Source organism: Sabethes cyaneus, chromosome 3, assembly GCF_943734655.1.
Source record: "Sabethes cyaneus chromosome 3, idSabCyanKW18_F2, whole genome shotgun sequence".
Classification (NCBI taxonomy): domain Eukaryota; kingdom Metazoa; phylum Arthropoda; class Insecta; order Diptera; family Culicidae; genus Sabethes; species Sabethes cyaneus.
Genome location: NC_071355.1, coordinates 220,653,979 through 220,680,592, shown reverse-complemented (window position 1 = coordinate 220,680,592; position 26,614 = coordinate 220,653,979). Strand labels below are relative to the sequence as shown.

The window sequence follows — 26,614 nt, the reverse complement described above, 5'->3', positions numbered from 1 at the left end:
TGTTCAATTGATATTCGCGACGATTGGAGAACGGCAGCCCAGGACCGACAGTACTGGACCATCATAATTCCTTCGGTGCAGGATCGCTAACGGTATGTCGTCACAGTAAGTATTCATAGTATCCTATGAATTTCAGCTGCAAAATTTCACGCCCCGAAATTATCGATAAAACATTGGAAAAACTAATCACCAAATCTGGTAATTGATAAGGACATAAGAACATTAGAACGCTACTTTATCGACGATTGCCGTCGTTGAGTGTGATTTCCCCGGAACAGAGTAACGAATGTTCCCATTTACGCTACTTAGCCCCAAAGCGGAAGCTTATGCGAAACAAAGGAATCACTTCACGGCTACGCTTAGCGCGTTTCTAATGTGGCACAACCGCTTCGGTTGTTATTGGTTTTATGAGCCACCGCTGTTATTGTGGGCTTCAATAGTGCCAGTGCCGGAAGAAAGTACGTACGTACGGGTGTTACGGAACGAATCGTTATGATTATGATACCGCGATTAACTGCTCAGCTACTTAAAACAAGGAGTGCAGAAGCAATGTTTTCGGTTTCTTCAAGCTAAACAAAAAAAATCTCTAATGTAAAGCAAGACATTATCGTTCCTAAGAACGACCTTTGAAATAGCATGCAATTAATTCTATTTTACGGTGCAAAGCACACCGTTAAGCATTTACTTCCATCGTTTCCATTCCGTTTATTTTGTGAATGGTATTCGGGACGAATGGTATTCCAGGACCCAGGAGAAAGGAATAGTTTCACCAGAAACAGACAGTCTTGTGAATTAGCTGTCAATGGGTTTCATTGTAAACATAATTAGTACGTCTATTTTTTCCCCTCTGATAACAGCAGTTGAACTTTGTCCATGCAAATGAGCTTAAGCTGGATTAATAAAAATTCGTGACAGACTGACAGTTGTTTAATGAGACATCTCAGCCCTCGATACATCGACACCCGGAGAGGATGATATAGTAGCAGAAAAACACGCTGGGCCATCACGCAAACATCCACACAAAGTCCCTGTTGAATATCTGTCACAGTGTTATCATTCAGGATCTTGTGATTTATTTCCATGCCGGTGCAAAAGACGACCGCTCCTTTCAACGCCAAGCACATCCATTTATGAAATATTAAAGCCATCAACCAGCAGCCGTCGGTGTTCAGCCGGAACAGGCGCCGTCAGCCGGGAGCCAGCGCCGCAGCACAAGGCGCTCGGCTCCATCCCGTCAGGCTGAACCGCATCCCGCTCACCGCACCGTACCGCATCACGCCAGGATGTCATGCGCTTGGGAGAACTTCATTGACGCGCCTAGCATGTAAACATCTCTTATCTCTATTTTCCAAACAGCGCTCGAGGGCGGCATTCAAACGAGCAACCGGAAAACCAAGAGTGTGAAAAATGAAAGGATTTATCACCCACAGCCCAGCCTGGGACTTTATTCGTGATACTGCTGCAGCCGCCATCGATGGCATACTGCTGGCTGGTGTGAGAACGAAGGAACTGGGAGGCCCGCAGCTGCCCCAAGCCACCCAGCTGAATGGCACAACAGCATCGCATATGTATAAGGTAGACACTACTGCCGTACAGAGCAATCATTGCCGAGGTGTGCCACAGGCACAACTCATCAGTATAGGGGCCCCCCGTTTCGGGCCACGAGCTTTGCCTGGTCCGTCGTCATGCATGCAACGTAGCATTTTTTTTTTATTTTTTCTCCACTGAGAACGATAAATGATGAGCAAGGTGGGAATCGAAACGAATTCCAAGCGTTGCTTCGTTCGGTTTGTGCGCTTTTATGGTCCTGGCTTCTAACAGTTACTTATCGCAAGCTAATGAATTTCAAACAGGACACTCGACTGTTTTAGCTAGCATTCCAACAACTGTAGGTTTGACGAACTCTAACTGAAATTATTGAAATAACTATTGCTCTGCGTACAATTTTCCTTCGACAATGCTCTCAAATCAAACCGATCGATGATGAAAAGGAAAATGTTAAGCTTCCCTAACAGCATTACCGCGTGGAGAGTATCGCAACCAAGGTGAAACGTATCTCAATCAGTACAATGCGCTTCATCGAGTACAGGATTATGAGATTTCGAAATTCCTCACTCTCTCACTCACTGTGTCGTTGGTCCGTATATGATGGTTGGTTTCGTTCGTTCGTCGTTTTCGCCGGAGCAACCACAGGCTGTCGCACAGCCTGAATCATTATTCAGTGCAAAGCCTGCTTTACGATTCCGATCCGGGCGAAGGCCGCTTAGCTGTCGGAGTCGAGCCGCACTTCCGCACGTAAATGCGTTTCCAGCTCTCATGACAAAAGGAAAGATGGGATTTTCCAGCAGACTAACGAGATTCTTTATGATGATTGAAATCAAATGCTGAGATTGCCTGTATGAAATCAACGACATTATACGACAACACAAGCCCATTGTATTCCGCTTCGCTGTCATGCGGTCCATTGGTTCGGAAATTTCACCGTCGAACGAGGAATTTCCTCCAAAGAAACACTTTCCCACCGACAATGAGCCCGACCATTTCCGCTAGTGCAGAAATTTCTGGCAACATCAATAAATACTGACTCAAGAATCCGGCCCAGAAGGATAAAGCCTGCAGGGCAGGAAAACGCGCTCCAGTGCAATGAATCATATTGCACCATTGATCATTGCACTGATTTCATTGCGCTAAGAAGTACTCCGGACGGTTTCCTGCCGCTCGCAGGACACCCGGCCATTGCCAAAACCAGACACTTGTTTTCCCGGTAGCCCGGCATCCCGTCGGTTGTCTTGTACATTTGCTGCATGCCGCTCTAGGGCGCTGCGAAAAGGGGCCAGCGCGAAACCGGAGGTTCTCCCCATCTTTTCCTGCCAGTCAGCCAGGGAAAGGCGCTGCTGGTTTGTTGTGCTTTTAAATAAAATTTACTGCACAACACTTCCGGGACTTCGCACGCCGTGGATTCCTGTGCACTGCGGACTGCTTGCTGCTAACGAATTGCGGTGAGCTTGGAAAGATGGGTTTAAGAAGAAAATATGTGCTGGCGTTTGAGGGAAAGCACTACAGGATCATGCTTTTTTGTCATTAGTTTTTCGGCTAATTGAAAAAAAAAAAGAATCTAATCTGTTTATTAATTCCAAACAAGTTTGCAGAAAAAGCCCAAACAGCATTGTAATTCTTTTGGTCTATTGTATACCAGGAGGACAGTTCGTACGAATAACGTAATTATAGAATAAGTAGGTTAACCAAAGTTGATTAAAGTTTTACGTGATTTCTTTCGATAGTATCATTCGATGATTAGTGTGAAGATGATAGCAATCAATGACAAAAAAGGTTGAATATTAAGAAAGCCAATGTTTTCTGCGAAAACAGTGAACTAGCCTGTGAGACGGTTAGGTATTTAATACGCACGGCGCGAAATTGGGAAAAACTAAACACTTTGCGCAAGCATGCGAAAACCAAATACTCGGATCGCTTACTGGGTCACTGGGTGTGCCTTCCGTATGAAGTTTGTGAACCAGAAAACTGCAACATAGCGGAACGTAGCCTTCTGCGGACCCACCGGCATCCTTTGAAAGTTATCAAAAAGGATCACGGACGTGATGCAGGTAGGGACGTTACCCTTATCTAACAAGCTAGTCAAGCTAACAAGACAGCAGCTAATTTTTTTTCATGCTCATACTCATGCTCTGGTATTGAGAAAGTTCTTCGGTGATAAGTCTAATTTTGACTGATTTTTTTGTTTTTCATAACTTTTTGAAACGTTTTTCAGACATTTCGTGCTCAAATTTTAAATCTAAATTCGTGTATTTCTTTGGAATTTGGTATCTGCATCTGAATTTTAAGTTGAATTTGAAATAAGATTTTGGCCTCTTTTAATATAAAGGCATGATTTTAGTGATTTTAAGCTCATCGTGGGATCACTTTTAAGACTTTTTCGAGCTTCCGGAAAACTAAGTTTAATTTAATGTATTTTGATTTTCTAACAACCCCTTGAAATCTTTTAGGCGATTTTAAACTGAATTTAAAATCTTCCCAACGTTTAAAAGCAGTTTTAGAGGATGTTAACTTCATACCCGCAGTGGCCGGCGCTTCCTGAGAGTTCTTATCCCCCTACCACAGGGGTGAGGGGTCTCAAACCATCATAAAATAAAATCATGCCTCCAAAATCCCTCACATTGCAAATTTGGTTCCATTTGCTTGATTAGTTCCCGAGTTATGAGGACATTTGAGTTTCATTTGTATGGGAGCCTTCCCTCTTAGAGTGAGGAGGGGTCTCAATATACCATAGAAAAAGTTCCTATCTCCTAAAACCCCCACATGCCAAATTTGGTTCCATTTGCTTGATTAGTTCTGCCCTCTGGAGGGGTCTCTAACCATCATAAGAACCTTCCCCGGCCCCATCTCTCTATCCATCTCTCCGTCTCTCTCTTTTTCTCTCTATCTCTTCATCTCTCTTTCTCCTTCTCGTTCTTCCTCTTTATCTCTCTCCCCCTTTTTCTTTCCTTCTCCTTTTGTGTCTTTCTTCTTTTGTGTTCTATTTCCTCTTGTGTTCTTCTATTTAGTCTGCAGTTTTAGAAGTGATTTTTTTCGATATAGGGTTTAATTTTTTCAGCGTATTAGCTTTCTGAATATCCCGGAAAAAAATAACCATAACACGAAGATAAAAATTATTTTAACAGTAGGATATAAAATACCGTAAGAACAATAAAATTTAACGTCAGAAAAGATAACCAAACCATTAAACTAATAGTTGTCCACCATAGCTTTCATGGTTTTTAGAGATTCTACCATAAAAATGACGGGTTGTTAAGTATCTTAACAACAAAAAAATCTAGTTTTTCGCGAACAAAAATTTCCATTTACAGACAAAAGTTATCGTCCTTTTTGGTAATTTTTTTAGGCGAGAAAACAAAATATAATTAAAAAGGCCACAAATTTATGATGAAATATGCCCAATTCTATAGCATAAAATAAGAAACAAAAATATGAATAAAATTTGAATTTGAGGCAGTTTTAAAATAAATTTACCATAAGTTTCAATGTTCACAATAAAAACTGCTGTAGATGCATTGTTTCTACTACAAATTTTAATGTAAATTTTTTTTCGGGATATTCTACGTGATTTCAGGCTTATTTTTTACTTTTTCTGCCTTTTCGATCATTCGATCATTTCCAGCAATCTTGGATCCAATTCATATGCTCCTTCATATTTTTCATCCTAACAATTAGTTTTTGTGAATCCGAACTGAAGTTAGGTTGGGATTTTAGGGTTTTCTTGCATTCAGAAGAGTTTTTTCCACATCTTAAGACCCAATTGAACAATATCTAGGCCTTCCAAACGTTTGTGCGATATTTTTTCTGGTTTTTTCTGGCTTTCAAAAGTACTTTTAGGTGATTTTGAACTCAATTGATAATAGTTAACACTTTCTTTATCCCGACCCATTTCTGTCTCTCTTCCGCCTTCCCCCTTTTTAAAGCTCAATCTCTATCGCTCTCTTTCTCATTCTCTCTCCATTTCCTCCTCTCCATCTATCTTTTTTCCCTCATTCAATCCATGTTTTTCTTTCTTAGCGCACAGTCGTCCAAAAGGGTGAAAAGTGGAACTTTTTTCCTAGTATCTTTTGTTTTCATTTAATCATTTATGGTTTCCAGCACTCTTATTCGTTTACCCTTAATCTAAAACTGTCAAAAGTTACTTAGCGCTTACTATAATGAAAATAAAAAAATAACTTTTTTGTGTTAGAAAATATAGACATAGTTTCTTCGAAAAAGTTGTATATATTGTAAAAGCAAGCAACTTTGCATAAGAAATAAAATTTCTATCTCTATCGAGTGCTGAACTATAGCTCATATTCTTAAAAATTTATTTAGAAATTGGATTTTCATGCTTAGCTTTTCTCAGTTGCATTTTTCAAGAATACAATGTTCTAGGCAATCATCGAAGCTCTCAAAATACACGTTTTTGCAGAAGACCGCAAATCTCTGGGACTTTTACTTTCTACGTTATCATATATTCAAGCTTTAAATTTCCGTAGCTTCACGAGCCTATGGGGTAAAATGGGGCGAGTAGATTTACGAAATCAGCACTTCATCCTAAAGCTTAAGTCGAGTACTATAAACTTGTATGGGTTCCGCTGGTCTCCAACCACCCAAATAAGAGTACGGCAAGCATACGTTTTGTGTTTCGTGTTCGCTAAAGGCTCGATACACGGCCGTTTCTTTGTGTTAGTAGATAGACACATGGTTTCTTTGGCGAAGTTATGGAAAATATAAAAGCAAACAACTTTGCTAAATAAATGACATTTCTATCTCTATCGTGTGCAGAGCTATAGAGCATTTTTCTTGGAAATTCTTTAAAAATTAGTTTTTCATACTTAGCTTATGTTGGTTGCATTTTACAGGAATATATGGTTCTAGGAGATTATTGAAGAACTCGAAGTACATGTTTTTGTGGAAGATTGCAAATCTCTAGGACCTTTCGTTACAAAGGTATCGCTTTTGGATCATGAAGTTAGGGAAAAATAAAGCTTAAATAAGCGATAACTTTGTAAGGAAAGGTCCTAGAGATTTGCAAGAAGATGATAGAAGATGCAGTAATTGTATGGCTTACTTGAATAGATAGTTTTCTAATTGCTACTTAGTAAAAAACAACGAAAATTTTCAAGTTAAAATTTTCCCAAACATTTTCCGTATTAGCCTTGCTTTGCAAGCACGGACGACAATTACATTCACCAAGCTTGTGGTTGCGGCTGCTGCTGCTGTTTCCAGACAAAGGAGCAGAATAAAGGGGAATTGTGTATAACGTGCCCCCCATGGCCAATGTGCCCCCCCTTCGTCATTCCCTAAACAAGCGAAATTAAAATGCAAAACTACCCAGAAACCATAGTATGTGATGGAACTAGCCTACTATGCAAGTATGACAGTTGTCACATGCTGTAAAAACAAAACAAAAATAAATTTGTTTTTGAGCAGCTTCCGATGTAACTTTTGGCGTCATTTCCAGAAGCTATTTTTTTGTCAAAATCTGTAAATCTTTCAAATAAGTAAAAGCAGGCCAATATGCCCCACTTACGGTGGTACAATTTGCCCCCCTTGCAAATGTGGCTATAAACATAGGTAAACAGATCTAATTTGAAGTCAATTGCCATTATTTAATTCAATTAGTATTGTAGAGTAACCGTGGAGGGAATAATTTATTACCAACGTCCAAATTCCAGGTAATTCAACTACACGGTACAAAATGCCACAGCTGCAGTATGCAGCCATGCCCCATGCAAGAAAGAAAAAGTGCACCAGAAGGCCGAAGCTAGGTTTATTTTATATACAAATACGATATTTCGAAAACAAAGGAAATAGTTTTACTTTATAAAAAATACAGTTGGTCTGTCACTGGTAGAAATACTCAAATTACCGCATTGGGCATATTATACCGCAGGTGGGGCATTTTACCCCGCGCAGACGAGAAACACAAGATTTAGGTGCTTTTATTAAATAATTCCTAGCATATTTATTCCACAATCCTAAATGAAATAAACAATTGCAATTGGTTGTAAGCTTAAATACCAACATATACTCGTAGTTATCACGTCAATTTGGGGAAGCATAACAGAGATAGGGTCTTTTTCTAATTCCCGTCGTAATAAGGAAAGCCATTCTAAAGCATATTATTGAAATTACGTAACTGACTTTATTGCTAACATTCGTCGTACCGTTTTAAAATCCGTCCAACAAAATTTTTCATCGTCCGAACTAAAAATCACAACAATGTTTACGAAGCTAACGCGCATGTATTTGTGTAGGACAGCATGACAAATGTTATTCTACAAAATTTCTGCAGGTCAGGCAAGTTTTTCTGGCTGTAGAATAACGACAATGCCTTGCGTGAGTTATTTTCATTTATGAATGACGGAAATTAGCACGATTAGTCGACAATGTCTTCTTCGTCGCACGAAAAAACGTAGGAAATTTAGCTGGTAGGACTTCTTTAATGATAAAAAGCATTCTCAGCTCACTTTGATTGATTGCGTATGATAGACAACTAACTAAAATATTAGGGAATAACAAGTTTTGCATTGTGTGTCATAAAAATGCTGATATTTTGAATAATTTGTGTTGGATAGGACGGGAATAGGCAATTACGACGATGTAGCTACATACCCTATATCCATTTATTCTTAGGGGGGCACATTATACACAATTCTCCAACTTGCGGCGGTTGCGTAGTCCTGCCTTTTTGACATGTAAAGGCTATTGAAAAGCAATCGCTGCTTGACTTCCAGGCTGATTACTGTAACTTTCTACTTCGGTCTAAGCTTGGACCCCACCAGACAGTGGTAATTCGACTTATGGAATTTTATTCTATTTGATTAATTTGTATTGTATGAAAATTGTACAACCTTCACTTTCGTTTGTGTGTTTGTTTTTGCTTGCTAGCGAAGCTTAGATGCTACATTACGATTTGGAAACGTGATCTTTCGTTTTTATACGACAGACTATAGCCTCTTCCAGTCAAGATTCGAACATGCAACGTCTGGCTTGTTAGACCAGTGTAATACCTTGAGGCCAACTAAGAGGTTCAGGCTTTTTGCTTGTTACATAACGCTGCAAATAGTCGACATATGCAGTTATGGACTGGCTAATATAAAGCAATGTTCGTGCCTTGACGGTTGTAGCCGCGGAATAAGAGAGCAGACAAGAGCCAATATGTTCAGATGGCAAAGAATAGAATTAAATGGCATCTGCACGACAAGGTTGCTTTTTGATCATTATCAGTACGGACAAACGTACGCTAAATGTAGTATTATTTGAATTTTTGTGAAGTCAGACCAAGAAATGGCTTTTATTAATGTCAATAGCATGTTATTTTGAAAATTTAGTTATTTTCCTTGAATTTAGTTAATAGCGGGTGCGTGAGAAAGATTTCTATTTTCAAATCTTCCGAATTTGGCACTGGTTTTACCATTCCAAAAGACACAAAATACATAGCAAAAATACGATACAATTATTTAGCACTATAAACTATATTTAATGCTACTTTACGCCACCCATAGGTCAATATGGATTGAAAAGTTTTCTTTAATTTTCAAGATTTATTCGCAAAAACACAATCTTTCTAATTTTTTTATGTTTAGTTATGTTTATGTTACTCAAGTTTAGTTTTACGAGGATTTGACGAGGACGTTAATTCAAATTTTACCCGTAAAACGATGCAAATCAATGTAAGCGTTATGTTTCAAAGATATTGTGTATTCCTAAAAGTATGATAAAACTCTTACCTTTCGGTGGATTGACGCCGATCGCACTCCGGAACAGACTCTCCTCATCGTACCAGTCCAGATTGCGCAGCAAGGTTTTCCCGCTGTAAGCCAGCAGCAACGCGCCGAAGCACAGCAGAATGATTTGTCGCTTGCGCTGTTGGTATCGATCCCTACCACTATCACTGCGCCCCGAAACGGAGCTGGATTTTCTTCCCGCAAATCCATTACGATGATTATTATTGGCACTTTTCTTAGCGAACACCGTTGAGCAACCGGTCGTACCGGTTGACACTGCGGAGTGATTCTTGTGATGCTTTGCACCGAGTGAACCGACGGCGGACGTGTTGCCACTGTTGCCCCGGTACTTATATCTATCACCATCGATACATTTGCCATTTTTACCTCGGAAGCCACTTATACTAACACGAGAACCACCATCACTACTGTTTCGACTAACACTTGTTCTGCTGCTATTCCGAAGATGAACGGAACTGGTAGTTCCGTCGATGAGTTTTCCCACACCCAGTCCTATCAGCAAGCAATAGCCAACACTGGGTAGATAGAGGATACGTTCGGCCACAACGAATCCAACGTAGAACAGCAGATTACTTGCCGGCAGGAAAGGAAGCGTCAGCAAGGAAATGGAAATCAGGATGGCTGCTGAGGCGTTAGGTTTTGTCATTACGTCATCGGTAGATGATGATGAAACAGACGATGCGGAAGAGGATGAGGAACAGGACGACGAAGAGGACGACGAGAGGGACGATGAAGACGAACAGGATGATGACATCGCGCGGCACGAAGAATCCATCGTCAACGTGAAGGGCAGATGATCACTACTGAAGCCGTTTACTACTGGTTTGTTCCGTTGCCAGTATTGTTGCTTGGGCCAGTAACCATTAACATTGCTTGCTACGGTTGCGGACTTTTGTCCCTCTAAGCGTGGAAAATATCCGGAAACAACTGAAGGTGATAACAACAAATATTTACACTGCGGATACAGGCACCCGCAAACAATCGAAGACATATTGTTGTTGTTGTGCAACGCCCGGCACTGGTTCGAGTGATGCAGACCGTAGTCGTGCTTACAGTAGATGCACGAGTCCTCAACTACGAAACTCTCCCGGCCAGCCCGGGCCATCGCAAGTTTACTAGCTAGTTTTCTATTGAAGTTACTATTTACACTTGGCCAACTGTGTTTCACCAACGTTCGGAAGTTGACCCAAATCGCCCTAGACAGCAATCCGTAAAACAGTGCCGTCAGTAAGTTTTTCCTATCGAACAAACTAGCAATCCGAGGGATGGCGTCCATACCCCAGTCGAAGCTCAGCACATCCGGATAGACAAGCATTCGAAAGTTGAACACCGGCAGGTACAAAAACGTCAGAAATCGGGTCCAGCTGGAACCGATCTTGGCCGTTGGATTATCCGCTGAGGAAAACAGCATCGCCGGCCGAGGTAGTGAAAGTCGCATGTGCAGCATGGTGCCCAGAGCAACCGCGAGGATTCCCACGCTCCGAAAACGGTGCTGAAATGAAAGAAAAATACTGACTCAATAAAAAATTCACACCAAGTCGGATAAACCGAAGAGCAACAGGAACAATTTGTCCAAATTGAACAGATCAATAGACAGTGAATTTTCGACTGCGAGAGCACCGACGAGTGCCGAACGAGAGCGCGCGCGAACGGCAAACACTATTAGTGCATCTCCCTTTTCGAAAGCATGAATTATTCAGCACCATCATAATCCGACATCTACGACGATGATTACGAGCGATGATAATCGTGTTGATTCAGAGGCAGGTACATAAATGAAAAAGTAATCGCTCGGGCGCAGGAACTTCCCGGTGGGTTGTGTTGGGAGACAGAGACACCGCGGTGGGGAGATGTAATCCATCCCGCCAGTTTCAGTAGTGCGGGCCGACCGACCGACCGACTTCAGGCCGAACAGAAAACGATCGGGATAAAATAATTTCGATCGAGTTGTTTACCTTTGTTCTCGCAATCATTGTTTTGTAACCGACAACCGGGAAACCGACCGGCAGCGGCGGCTAGTGGGTGGGTGGTTGGTTGAATCGAGCTGAAAGGAAATTAATGTTGCCGGCGATGATGATCGGAACGGAAAATGATCCCCACAGAGTGTAATCGCACTCGATTACGGTAATGATGCTGGCAATAGGCCGAATAGGCGTGCTCGGTGGGTGTATTTGTTGTGTACGTTCATTTGCGGTCGTTTGCACCGGAGTTATAGAAGGGGAAGGGTGAGTCTAGATGGATGAGGGTTGAAACGATGCAATGTATATTTTGTACAAATAATTGAGTATCCCGTACTAAATTGGGATGACGGTAGCTCGGGTTTGGCGGTGTTCGACTTGCGTCATTTTTCGGCTAATGTCACTGAAACTGGTAAAATGTTTTGCTATTCACTGGTTTTATTGTCTGTTTATTTAGATATGTTTTGTTTTGTATTTCAATATTCTCATATGAAATCAAATTTAATTAGGCATAAAAAAGAATAAACGCAGCCAGCTTCCAAGAGTTTTAGCAATATATCGAATAAATGAAACTAAAAACTTCAAGGTGTAGAGCCCTAACAGTTGTACGAAAGGGTGACGTAAGACTATATCGGATCATTAGATCAAAGACTAATGTAAATTGCATTTCTGGTATGTGTATGTTCATAAGAATCTGTGAGTACCATTGTTTAAGTGAATGTTTAGAAGAAAGAGCGAAATATTCAGATTCAATTCTTTATTGAATTCAATGGTGGCTTTGAAAAGACGTGGACAGGAGTTTATAAGTAAGGCTTGTTCGCGACAAAATCTGGACACCTCAATTTTTCAATGAAACATGGATTTGCTAGAAGTTTAATCCATGCAACAATTTTATATAATTTATGTGTGTATCGTTAATAATTATCAAACAAATTAACATTTCCTATTCGGTCTGCATGAAAAATTGGCGAACTTTGGAGTTTACCCTTGCCATGAGGGTCAGTGCAGACTTGTTGGCAACCAATTGCGCTGCGTTTGTCCAATATTTTCGAAATTTATCTATAGTTGTTGCTTGTTGTTTGTGCTGGGACAGCTCTCTCTTCACCGAAGCCCAATACCGCTCGATGGGGCGTATCTCTGGACAGTTAGGTGGATTCGCCTCCTTCGGTACAATATGGACTCCATTAGCATCATACCATTCCAAAACATCTTTGGCGTAGTGACAGGATGCCAAATCAGGCCAAAACAGCGAGGATACATCATGGCTGTGTAGGAACGGAAATAATCGTTTGTGCAGGCATTCTTCACGGTATATTTCCTTGTTAACCGTTCCCGCAATGATGTAACTTTTGCTTGCTCGACTACAGCTGCATATGGCCTGCCATACTAAATATTTTTTGGGGAACTTGACTTTCTTCTTTGTCCTAAAATGCTCTGCAACGCCATTTCGTTTCATGGCAGTGTAAAAAGACATACCAGGAAGCTGTTTAAAGTCTTCTAGGACATACGTTTCATCGTCCATTATAACGCATGGAAACTTCGTTCAATATTCGCGATAAAGCTTTTTTTGTATGCCACAAGGGCATTGGGTTAAAAGGCCACTGCGACAGTCTTAATGATCGTCTTTTATGGCTGGCCACGATTGCTGTACACAGTTTACGGAAAAGAGCGATAAAGCTTACGATTGCGTGTTTTAACCGTCGTATTTTGCGTATCATTACTGTTTGGCAGAGTCCTCACCTTGAAAGACTTCATGTCTTGTCGTTGCTTAGAAATGTACACGAGTATTGGCGACATTTTTATTTTACGAGCAATGGTGCGTACAGAAAGATCTGGTCTCCTCCAAAATATTTATTTTACCGTCGCATCCTTGTGGTGGTTCCACAGATCTGTTTTGTTCCACTTCCCTTCGTCCTAGCTGTTGTCAAGCGAATATCGAACGATTTTAAAACACTGTAAACTGTGCTTGGAGGAAATCCAAGCTTTTTGGCAAGCTTTCTTAACGAGAGATCCGGATTTTCATTGCGACCGCACACAAATGCTTTTCGCACCTGCTCTTCTTTCGACGCCATTTTACGCTGAGCGCTTGTAATATAAACAAGTGTTATATTTTCAGAAAGAACAGACATACGTCTAGCACTCTGCAAAATATTCCACTCATTGTTAATGTATTTCCGAAGCTGTGTGTGTTTGGGGGTGTCCAAATTTTGTCGCGAACAAGCCTTACAACGCCGCAAGCATTGAAACATAGAGATTTCTTTTAAAAATCACTTGTGTGCATCATAAAGGTTGAAATAGTAATGAATGACCAGCCCACAGATTATTGTATTAAATATAATTATGCGTACCTTGACATGTTTCAATAATCTTACTTTAACTCGCTTGTGGTCTTTGAAAGGGTCATTGGTTACAAATAACAAGGCGGCGTCGATTCAGTGTTTCGTGCTCCAGGAAGATTTTACTGGTTTACTTTCACAGCTTACTGCTTGCTACATAGCAGACAATATATAACAATCGCAAAAATTTCTGTTTTATTTGTATGAGAGTCCTTATCCTTCTACCACAAGAGTGAGGAGTCTCAATCCATCATAAAATAAATTCATGCCTCCAAAACCCCCCACATGCCAAATTTATAGTTCAAAAGGAGACTGCACAACCCTCTTATTCAGATAGCGACGTATCTGGCTGGGTTATTTTTAGACACAAATTGTGCCTCTTCCTCTTTCTACTGTAGAAAAACCGACCGAGAAGTTTTAATCTAACTTGTTTTTACTGGCAGGACGACGACACTATGCAGGCCAGACTTACAGAATACTGCGCGTAACACTGTTCGTCTGTCAGCGTGTTAGCCGCGATTCTCAGCACAGGTTTTCGGAGAGAGGCTCCGTTCCCATGAAATAGACCAACCCCGTGTTTTTAGTCTTGACCTTGAAATGAAATAACCCACCCAGATACGTCGCTACCTTTAAAAGGGGGTTGTGCAGTCTCCTTTTGTCCAGCGCCTCTGTTGTTCAAAGGTACATGGGTACCAGCGACCAGGTACATGGGTACCCAGGCGAGTGTTGTGGGTTCGAATCCGGGTATAATCTCAGATTATAGCTTGATTCGACACATGAACTTTTCAGCATTGGACAAAACGTAGTCAAAACAACTACTTGTTAAGCGTTGCTACCAATAAACCCCGCCCCCCTCCCCCCTTCACAATTCCGCTCTTTCCCCTAAACTCCAAAAAAATTTCATTACTTTCCCCTACCGTCCCTTCATTAATTGTAGAACCACTGTTTCAAAAAAATATTAATATATATGCTTGACCGCATTTCAAGGCCAAGACTAAAAACACGAGGTTGGTTTACTCCGAAAACCCCGACATGCCAAATTTGGTTCCTTTTGCTTGATTAGTTTTCGAGTTATGAGGAAATTTGTATTTAATTTGCATCCGAGTCCCCTTTCTTAAGAGGGGAAGGCTCTTAATTCACCATAGAATAAATTCTTCCCTTCTGAAACTCCCATGTGCCAAATTTGATTCCATTTGCTTGATTAGTTCTCGAGTTTTGAGGAAATTTGAATTTCATTTGTATGGGGACCCCCCCCCCACTTCTTAGAATGGAAAGGGGTCTCACTACAGCATAGAAAAAAATCCTGCCTTATAAAACCCCCACATGCCAAATTTGGATCCATTTGCTTGATTAGTTCTCAAGTTTTGAGGAAATTTGTGTTTCATTTGTATAGGAGCCCCCCCTCCTCTTATGCCCTCCATAAAATTTCTCTCCTACCCCCTCAATAAAATTGCTACTCCTTTTTATCTATCCAACGAAATATAAATTGTTCAGTTTCGTTAAGTGGTTTAGTTATTACCATTTGAAATCTTTCATTCAAACGTTACACTTCTATTTTCGTTTTCACAAACTGGGTAGCACCAGTTCCAGTACTGTAAACAAAGCCGTAGTACTACGTCAAAAGATCAACATTTGATAATACTAGTGAACTCAGTTGCGAATCGTTTCCCGAGTACGCGTGCTTATTTCGACCATTGTCTGTTGCAGAGAGTAGTAAATTTCTTTAAGACAAGATAGTAAAATAAAAAGGAAAAACCAATGAGAAGCTGTTTACAATGTTTACAGTTCTAGCTTTTACATCTTTATAATGGAAAAGAACCAAATTCGATCCCCATTTATGGTGCACCCCTCTATGACCACCCCTCTATCCCACTCCATAGATATCCCTCTATGGGCATCCACTCATCATATATATGCCACATATGTCAAGTTTGGTTGAGAACGATGGAGGCATTTTGGAGTTATGGCACAACAAAGATTGGGCTCTCTAGTCAGACCCTATCTGAATTCTTGCTGTTTTCAGATTCTAATTCAACACCCAAAATCATAGGTTTAAAAAATAAAATTGCAACGAAACTAAAAGAGATAGAGGTTTTAGGTAAAAGAACGAATTGGGGAATGGTACCTGAGCTTTATTTAAATTGGTGAATAACAGCAGCTAGGTTTATCACTCTTTTTTAGGAGAAATTCGATAAAATCGCCCTGAAAAACAATTATTTCATAGCCTTTTGCTTCCAAAAAGTTTTTAAATGTAATGAAGTAGGAGCTTTAAGACCAACTTTCAGTACAAAATTTTTTCGGTTTTCCAATGAAAGCAACCGAATTGAGTTAGCTAGCATAGTTTTTGTACCAGGACTAATTTTAGGCAAACCGGACCGGAAATTAAAAGTGTTCATTAACTCTGTAACGGTTGAGATTTGACCATATGCGTAAAAGGATTTTTTTCGTCAAATATGGTCCTCTATCAACTCCTGAAATATCTGCACTAAGCTACCTAACACCCTGTATCAGGGATGGTTCGATCACTTTGACTCAATTTTGATTCATTTGACACTACCGGCTCAGCCGAGCAAAATTTGACAAATTGATGTATGAGACATTTGTAGATAATAACTAGATCTACAATTTTGCTAAATAAAGTGTTGCTGTAACTTTTGTAGTTACGGCGCTACAATGCTAGTACCTCTTTAGTAACTAAATGAACGTTCATTTAGTTACTAATGATGTACTAGCATTGTAGCACTGTAACTATAAAAGATACAGCAACACTTTATTCAGCAAAATTGTAGATTTAGTTATTATCTACAAATGTCCCATACATCAATTTGTCAAATTTTGCTCGGTTAGGACGCTACTGTCAAATGAATCAAAATTGAGTCAAAGTGATCGAACCATCCCTGCCCTGTATATATAAAAGCGAGCGTGAGTATGTTTGTAAGTATGTTCCACCATAACTCCAGAACACCTTGACCGATCTCCACCAAATTTGGCACACATATTCCTTAATATAAGGGAATCATCACTGGGGGATTGATAAGAGAGGGGGGGGGGGGGCATAATTTCGAGACACCTGAACGGTTCTTCATTAAACTTGGCACACAGGGGACATAAACGACTAAATATATTGAAAAATCCATTATTTTTTTATTTCAGATTTTGATTCTGCAGTCATTTCCGCTTATTTTGTTACTAATTTTGTAATGATCCGACCACGGGAAGTGGCCGAAAAACGATCATGTACAAAAGCGTTCCAGTGCAGTGTGGAACAACCTCGTCGGAATAAAACGCCGCACTGGAATACTTTTGTGTATGATCGTTTTTCGGCCACTTACCGTGGTCGGGTCATTACAAAATTAGTATCAAAATAAGCGGAACAGACTGCAGAATCAAAATATGAAACAAAAAAAAAATTATGAAATTTTCAAAAGTTTTAGTCGTTTATGTCCCCTTAACATTAGGGAATCAAAACTCAGGGGGGTGACAAAAGGATGGGGGGGGGGGGGGGGTCATAACAGGGAGGAGGCCATAGCTCCGAAGGGGTTCCACTGAGGAGGAATATATGGTACGTAAACCTTTGTCTCGTTTCCATTATTGCGATTTTTATTAAGCAAACCGATGCATAAGTTCCGCCATAGCTCCGGAACATCTGGACGTCGTTTGCCAAACACAACATGTTTTTTGTCATAAAAGAATCAGCACCGGGGGTCGACAAAAGAAGGAGACGGTCTCTTACAAGTGAAGAGAAAGATTCAAATGGGTAGATAGGTGCGTTTCTCTTACATTTGGAACGATAGCAGTTGTACAAGTTGTGTTATTTGTTGTTGTTGTTATTTTATTAGAGAGATTTTACACAATCGTGCATTCCTCCCTCTATTGCAAGTTATTTTATTTCTGAAAGGGGGAATAGGGTGGACATTATAAAAGGGAAGTTTCAAAAACGTGAAAAAGGCTTTGTGCCGATTTATAGGGATTACCGAGAAGAAGACAGATTTACAAATGGTTGGGAGACAACGTGAGAGGAACTGACAAAGGCAGTAGACATATTCAAATGACAAAAAGGGGGTTGTTTCTTGCATTATGAGAGTTTTCGTTACAAAAACAGATATACAAGTGACTGAGTGACAATGGGGCCCCAAGTGAGATAGGGCAATCAGCTAGTTGCACAATATAAGAGGGACTTTTGTGCCCTCAAGGAGTTTCATCGGGGTAATATAGAATTCAGTAAGAAAGAAGAGTAACCAGAGAAGTTAAATTAAGTGAAAAATCGATGAAAAATTTTGCTATGAAAATAAATATGATTGTGTTTCAATTACTGAGTAGTTAAAAAATTTCATGCATCTTCTTATCAATAGCTTCACAAGCGCGAAAAAATGTTCATTTGGCACAAACTGAGTCTCAACATAGATGATTTGATACGCTGATCGCACACATTTTTAATCGAATTCGTCAACGGGAACGACAAGTGTACGGAACGCTCTATTATTCGAGCTTCAATCTAATTCAGGAAGATTTGTTTCCTTTTTCAATCGACAGGAAGCGTCGCTTACGAAGCTTAAGCTGAAAAAAAATGATGCGAAGCTTTCCGATACAAGTTATATATTCCCACGAGGCAAACGAAATGACTGATGAAAAGCGCCCCACCATTATCAGTTCGAAGCGTATTTTGCTTTCTCTGACCCGAACGCACCCCGGAATCAAATTGCGTTTTCTTCTGATTAAGGATTTAACCTCCCTCAGCGTTGATTTTCATCAGATAGTTTATCTCGGAGGAAGCTGCCTGCTATATTACGGAACTGTTCGGTAAGATCAAATGCCCTACTTGATTTCATTTGAAATAAGAGATGATACGATTAGAGTATCTATAAGGTATGGATGCGAGAACACATAGCTTTTCAGAAAATATTTTATACATTATGAGCACTATTTACATAAAAGCCAATTTTTCTTTGCTTTGTCCATGCCTCAGTTGTCCTTCATGATCCGACGCAAGTCAAACACAGTTACGGGTCAGTGCTTATCCGAGCAGCTGAAGTTCTTACGAAGGCAGTCAAACATTAACCCGAAAGTCTAATCAAAAATTCAATTCAGTGCAGTTCAGAGAGCACGACCCATGAAGTGCCTAGTAGTTGCTGACCATGCCTGCGAGCTGAACACTGCTGGAGTCTTTGCAACCGAAGCTTCACATTCTCTGCTCAGGTTAAAGTTTCCGGTCTTCCAAGCATCCGCACCGACACGACCGAAGCCGACAAGCACATGGGAAAAGTTTTTATCACACAGAATGGAGGCAAAATGAAAAACTAAAAAGAAAATATTAGAGTAACTTGCTAAGAAAATTCAAATAAATGCTTGTGAGAACAGCTTCTTCCGTTCCTTGTGCTGGGGGTCTCGAGTGTGCGTGGGCGCGTATGGAGCGGAGCCGTGCTTCCGGAGCTGTGCTTCTTTTTGCGAATTTTCCGACCGGGAAGAGTTGAGTCGTACACGGGCCGGGAGCGAAATCAAGCGGTGCACAAACCGTCCTAATTTGCCAATTTAGCCGGCAAGTATGTGGATGTGGAGCGACAAAAACTTTCAGGATTGTGATTTCTTCAAAACTTTAAGTAATCAACCAGTAGTAGTAGTGTGCTATAGCACATTCGAAGCATTGTTAGCGTTTGGCAGTGTCTGGTCCAGGCACGGCGGTGGCCTGGCCGCTGAGCAAAAAGTTGACAAGTTCTTTTGATTCTTGCTTAATGTGCGTGTAGCAGCCCCGCATAATGCGTTCCGCAAGCCGTCATGGATGCTAGCTTTCGAGATGTGAAATTTCCTCGAGTTGTTTCTGCAGCCAAACCTGTTTCTGTAGTAGGTACTGTATTGCAGTGGAAATATCCTTCTGCTGGTTGAAGCGATGAACAGAGTTGCAGTAGACAAAGCTTTCGGTTTCATTTATGAGAAAACTTTTGCCGGTTGCAAATTCGGTTCGGTTCCAACGGGCCAAATGAAACGAGATTGCTGTTTGCGAACGAGGCGAGGGAGCTATTTTGACAAAAGTTGAAATATGGGAACAGGATGATGCAGCTTGCTGCCTGTCAAGGCGGCGGGATGCTTGCGTAAGTGTTCGGTAGCAGATGCCGTGCGGAGAGTTTTATGCACGAGATTGGGGAATCACTCACCAAACAAAGTGGCATTGTGTTCGTATTTTACGGGAGTGCTTGTCTTTCGCATTGGAATGCTTTAATTATGCATTAATCAGACTATCCACCGACACATGGCTCGGTGGGGTCGGTCGGTCGGTCGGGTGGGGGAGGAGAAAGGACGATTGCGATGATGTTTGCTCGACGTCACTGCAATCAAGTAAACATCAATCAAGCACCATGCTTGGCTCATATTATATTCAACATTGTCTTCCAAGCGGATACAACTTGCGTTGTAATTTTGAAAGCTATGTTATGCAGAAGTTTTCATTTGTGCATTACTTACTGTGCATGTTTACCGAAGCTGTGGGGAAGTATCATTTGTGAGTGATTCGCATGTTCAGCAGTACAATATGACAGTATGAACGGCGACAAAAGCTTGAAACACAGTTTATCGTTTTTTGGCTTTTGACTGAGAACTTTAATGCCGATAATGATGTATAGAGTTGACATAATAAATTTTTTATTTATGAACCTCCATTAATATTTTGTTTTACAAAAATTATAAATTCTGTTAAAAAATGTTGCTGTTTATGTTTAGATATTTTTATTAGACACAAAAAAGCCTTTATTTTCTAAGAAATCACCAGAGCTTTCTCAGGAAAGGTTTATTTAAAAATTTCATCGAATATTGAAGGCTGATGGACACCTTTGTTGACCAAGCTTCGTCTATAAAAGGACCAAATACCAAATTGCCGAGACAACAACTTGCAAACTCACAGTCTGTTTTCGGATTTCAGGGCGGTGTACGCTTCAGTCAAGCGATACGAGCTGTGGCAAATTACGCATGAGCATGATTTTGCAACAAAACTTAGAACACTGATTCCCCGCTGGAGGAGTCCAAATCAAGTGTCAGAATAGACCTCAATCAGTTTCATGATACTGGATGGACGGAAGCAGTGGCATGCACTATTAAATCTTGAAGGGTGCAGTACGCAAGGCAAACTTGCAAGAGCCCGATGCTGCGATAGTAACAAAAGCTATAAGTTAACAGTTTTTTGGGTTCATCCAAAAGATCACTGACTGTATTGTAAAGCGACTTTACGTTTCAACGGGCTCTCCGCTTCGATAGAGGGGGAAGTTAGCTTCTGAACGGGCCGTCGCTCAGTTATCTCCTAAAAGGGTTTTCTTCGAAAATCATTTTCGTGTTCCGTATAAACCATAATACAGCACTAAGGACTCTTTTGCGAGAGTTTTTAGACTATTTTTAAACTCTTTTAAGCATCCTTTTAAACTTCAGACTCACCACAATAGTTCAAAATAATGGACGCAGTGGTAAGAGTACCCAACAGAAGAGGAAACTTCAGACTCGTATGAACATCTTTTTAGACTTCAAGCTCTTTTAAGATGCTTGAGACTCTTTGATACTGTTTTGAAGCTCTTTTGAGGCTTTTTTGAGGCTTTTTAGACTATTTTGAAACTCTTGAGACTCCTTTTATACTCTTTTGAGATACATGGGAGACTTGTTTGGTTCTATTATAACTTTTTTGAAACTGTTTTGTTATTATTTTGACTCTTGTTTGAGATGTTTTGAAACTTTTGAAACTATTTTAAGATTGATTTTAGAGACTCTGTCAGACTCTGTTTAAACTCGTTTAAGACTTTAATGAAGTTTTTCTGAAAGTATTTTGAAACTCTTTTAAGACTCGTTCGATACTTTTTTGAGACTCTTTTGAAACTCTTGACACTCTTTCGAGACTGTTTTGACACACCTTCGACTATTTTGAACCTGTTTCGAGACTCGTTCGAGATTTTTGAGATTTTACAGCTTGACACATATATATTCGAACAAAAATAATTTTATTCTTGCAACGGCATACACAATTAATTCAATCAAACTAATACCATGTGTGTGTGTCATCATGACTTAAGTTTTGCTTGACGAAGTTTCATCTGCGTATTGTGTCTCGTTCGGTGTACACGTACCAATGTTCGAGTTACGGTCGTTGATAATAAATAAATTTCGAAACGGTACTGCATGCAGCATTATTTTTCGTGACTTCAAACATCTCGGCAGTTAAAAAGTATTTGCATACAATACAGTAAAAATATTTGCCGAGACAGGATCTGTTTAAAACTGAAAAAAATCCGGAAGAAAACGAAGCGTTGAAAGATGCAAACTGCTGCTCCGACGGCACGGTGATTCTGAAGTGATCTTTTCTGATGAGCAGTTGTTTGTTTTTCAAACTCCGCATCATGCTCAAAATGATCGGTTGTGGTCGGTTTCGAGCATGGACGTTCCAAAGCAAAAACGGAATGTCCCACGATGCCAAAATTCATCAGCGGTCCTGGTATGGGGAGGCATTTTAAAGAAACGGAAACTTCCTCTTGTATTTATTGAAAAGGGTGTGAAAGTTATAGCAAAATACTATCTAGAAATGGTCTCAGAACAAAATTTGATGTCTTACGTTCAGGGAATGTATGGTGAAGAACATTATTGGTTTCAACGGGATGGAGCTTCTGCCCGCAAGGCAAATCTTGTGCAAACGTAGTGCAAAGCCACTCTGACGTATTTCATATCGAAAAAGGAATGACCTCCAAGTTCCCCTGATTTGACCTCTGGATTTTTGTGTATGGGGATACATGCAGCAGAAGCTAAATACCATAATTTGGATGAATTTCAGTTAGTTATCAACAAGATATGGAATGACATTCCGATGGAAGTAGTGCGTGCCGCATGTAACGATTTTAAAAAGCGTTTGAAGCGAGTTATTCAGCTAAAAGGCGATTCAATAGAGCAATGATAGTTTGTTGCGTTCTGTTTCTATGGGTAAACAACTTCAAAAACTAAAATTCGAAATAAAGCCTTTATTTACAAAAATATAGGACTTTGTTTTTGTTCGAATCTATTTGTGTCACACTGCAAAATTCTCGAGACTTGTTCCATACTTTTTTGAGACTTTTTACTTGAAACTCGTAGCACTTGCCCCGTAATTGTTCTGTACTCTAATAGTTGGCCGCGAAGTCTGTCGGTTGAAAAACAGAAGGACAGGTTTCGATCACGGATTGTAGCAACTAGGCTTTGCTTAGTTTTCTGAGACTCAATCTTTCAAGACTTCAGACTTTTTTGACACGTTTCAGACTCTTCCGAGACAACTTTGATACTCTTTCGAGACCGTCGATACTGTTTTGAGGCTCTTTTGAAACTTTTATAAAAATACTTTGAGCTTCCCTTCAAACTATTTTGAGACTCATTTGAGACATTCGAGACTCTTTCAAAACTGTGTTAGGTTGCTTTCAATACTAATTTAAAAGAATCTGTGAGACTCTTTTTGAATTCGTTTGAGACTTTATTGAGGTTTCTTTGAAACTGTTTGAAACTCTGTTACGACTTGTTCGATATTCTTTTGAAACTGTTCGAGAGTCTTTTGCGACTCGTTTTGGAAAGGGAGGAAGTGTCTGTTGCAACGAGCGTTTTAATTGGATGAACTGGCTTTCAATATTGACCAAAAATATATTGGGTTGTGCAATGGCAGGTGGAATTCACACTCACGCTTTCTCAGTTAGTACCCGAGTGTTTTATTGACTAAACTACTGCCGCCCCGTCATTTTTGAGTTATTATTTTGAGATTCGTTTCGTTTGAGACTTTTTATATACTCTTTTGAGACTTTCGGGACTCGTTCAATACTTTTTAGAAACGTTTTTGAAAGTCTTTCGAAATTCTTTTTGGATTCGCTTGATACTTTTTTGAGACTCTCTCGGGCATGTTTTGTTTTTGAGACTTTGAGACTTTTTCGACACACTTGACTCATTCGAGACAACTTTCAAGAATCTTTCAAGACTATCCTGGGATAAAAGCGACAGTTTTGATACTTTTTTAAGACTCTTTTCAGACTTGTTTGAGACTTTTGTAATACCGTCATCCGGGGATACTTGCAACACTTTTGAACTTTGACTTGGTATAACTTTCGAAGTGTACCGCTTAGGTCCAAGTGTAAGTAGCCAAAACTTGTATAGTGGTCAGTACCTTTGGTTTATGATTATGAGAAAAAATATCAGCTAAATGAATCTGTAGAATGAACCGAAAATAGGGGTGTTGCAAATTACCCAGTTAACGGGGTTACTTGCAACACTTTTCTGATTTTGCATTTCTTATGATTTTAAATTTGATTTCAAACTGCAAATTACTATTTTTAGATATTTTGAGTATGTTTGTAGTAAAATAAGGGATACTGGAGGCATGTCTTGTTTCGCAATTTCGTCTATCGGTTTTTTTAAGATATTCGGTGAAGATGCAGCATTTCAGCGAACTCTGAATTGCCGTTTCAAGGCACGTGGAATTTTTCATAGTTTTAATTTTTCTGGAGAAGGCAGTAGACAAATTAACATCGCACAGATGCAAACATACTTTGTATATACTGTCTATTACGATAATTATCTATTTTACAAGTACTGTAAGTCGCGCCATATTGGAAGTAACAACACGAATTCCTCGTTTCTTCTCCAAGTTCAAATTATAAACAAAGCTCAAAGCTGCTATTTGTTAGCTTATATGATGCACTAATTGTGTACAGGAACCAAACGATAAATAATTTCATGTCAATGAACAGGCGCAACTTTGCACATCCATTTTTCCTATTCTGAAAGTTAAATTACTTTCCAATCGTATAAAAACAAGCAAAACAAAGATATAATGAATTAGACTTAACTAAACAATAGGTAAACGTCCCTTCTTTAAAACGGCGTTGACCAAAAATGGTTATGTAAACAAATAAATGCATTAGAGCTGTCAAAAGCACCTTGCGCAAAGATGTTGCAAGTAACCCCGGTGTTGCAAGTATCCCCGGATGACGGTACTATATATTTTGGAGCATCTTTAAGAATTCAGGTTCTTTTGGGACGTTTGAGATTGTTTGGAGATTCTATAGAAACAACTTTGATACTCTTTTGAGACTCTTTCGATGCTGTTTTGACACTCTTTTGAAACTCTTGTGAGTATATTATGAGACTCCTTTGAAACTTTTTCGAGACTTTTTGAGATTTATTTGAGATTCATTTGAGAGTCTTTTGAGACTGTTTTGAGATTCGTTTGAAACTTTCTATACGGTTTTGAGGCTTTTTTCAAACTTTTATGAGGATATTTTTAGCTTCTTTCGAAATTGTTTTGAGACTCGTTGAGACTTTTGACACTCTTTTTTGAAGCTGCTTGAAACTCTTTTGAAACTTTTGAGAACCTTGAGACTAACTCTTTTGAGACTCTTATAAGATTCTGATGAGACTCCTTTGAGAATCTTGTAATTTTTTCGAGACCGTTGTGAGTCTTTTTGGATATTCTTTTGAGCCTCATTTGAAGCACTGAGACTGTTCTGAGACTTTTGAAGCACTTTTGAGACTCTTTTGAGACTATTAAGACTTTTTCAAGACTGTTCTGATATTCGTTCGAAAATCTTTTTATACTCCTTGATACTCTTTTAAGACTCTTTTTAGATATTTTGAGACTTCATTAAGACCGATCGTCAAATGAGAGGCGAGAGAGTGCGGTTGTAGTCGCGAGTGTTCTGTATTCAATCACGTTTTCTCGGTGAAACTCAGTGCAGTATTGTGTAAAGGTTTAATCACGAATAGAGTATCGTTGTAATCTATACTATACGTTGTTATCTATAGTAGTCAAGTATCGTGATTTCCGACGCAAATAGTGCTAAATTCTAGTGTTTTAGGTTGAGCAATACAATACAACTCACCAAGAAGAATGTATTCGTTTGTGTAGGTGTGAGCACATTCGCTTGAACTGTTTCACACTATCTGTGTTTCATTCTTATTGGAATGAAGAGGAACTGAAAAACAAAACAGTTTCGCGAAATACCTACTAACCTGACACCAGTATATTAATCTCTTAGGGATCTGAGATAAGTATCATACTGAATTAAAGTACATATATTGATATAGTTCGTGATTGTTACGTCATGATATGATCGGGGAAGAATAATTTCTCACCAAGCATTCGATTCTAAGAGAGTTTCGGGTGAGCGGCCTTCGAATTCGTTCTCGTTCTCGGATAGTTCTCGTTGTCGATGCATTAAACTCACGATGTCGCAGTCTCGCGCGCATGGTTAATTGATATTATACCGTTATTTGTACTGACGAAAAAACAATGATTGATTGCTTTTGCTATCAAAATATTGGGTTCACAAAAGAAAGGCCAGGTATTTCAATATGTTGCGATGACATTTTAAGACTATATATCGTGTGCCGACATAAAAAAGCAACTCATTTACCGGGATAGATGAAGCTGTTTACGTTATTTGCTGTGTCTATGTACTCGATAGAAAAAATCAAACAATCGAGTTAGTCGGTGCTAAGATACTTCGCGGACGTTTAGTGAAACCACACCAAGACGACGCGTAGCTTTCGAAAGGTTACATTATCCATAAAGGTAGAGCTTTATCTAGCTCCCCCCTTTTACTAACAACAATTCCTTTGCCGAAATGCTTGTAAAGATGCAAAGTATTCCCTGGTCTTTATTAGCAACAAGTATTGGACTAACATGCCTTCCTATCCTACCAGAACCTTAAATTATTTAAGAACATAGATACACCACTCTTCACAGATTCATTTGCCTGTAAAGTGCCTCCTGACGGCAACAGGGTTTACTAATCTGTCAGAGTGTTCGTAGAGCGTTTTCATAGGCACACGTTTGACTATATCATCTGTCATTAACACTTGGGTAAAATGAGAAGGCAATACAAGGACTATGATAGCCTAGTACACCCTACCACCAGTAGATTGTGCTGATGGCATACTTTTTACTCATGTATAAGGAAATCAAAGTCTGGTGTATCTAGTTCCTTTAATAATCTAAGCCAGGACCCACATTTGGATGCGGCCGATGTCGGCACTAATCAACAAGCAGGGACCT

General features: G+C 39.8%; 1 protein-coding gene across 1 annotated transcript in view; it reads right to left on the bottom strand.

Annotated features, from left to right (window-relative positions):
* The window catches only part of LOC128740749 (protein O-mannosyl-transferase TMTC2), a 407,393-nt gene that overhangs the window by 221,540 nt on the left and 159,239 nt on the right, over positions 1 to 26,614 (bottom strand). The window contains exons 4-5 of the mRNA XM_053836313.1: positions 9,745 to 10,785; positions 9,276 to 9,411 (exon numbers count right to left, since the gene is read on the bottom strand). Coding sequence (XP_053692288.1) covers positions 9,276 to 9,411; positions 9,745 to 10,785 — 1,177 coding nt within the window. The remainder of the gene's footprint in view (positions 1 to 9,275; positions 9,412 to 9,744; positions 10,786 to 26,614) is intronic.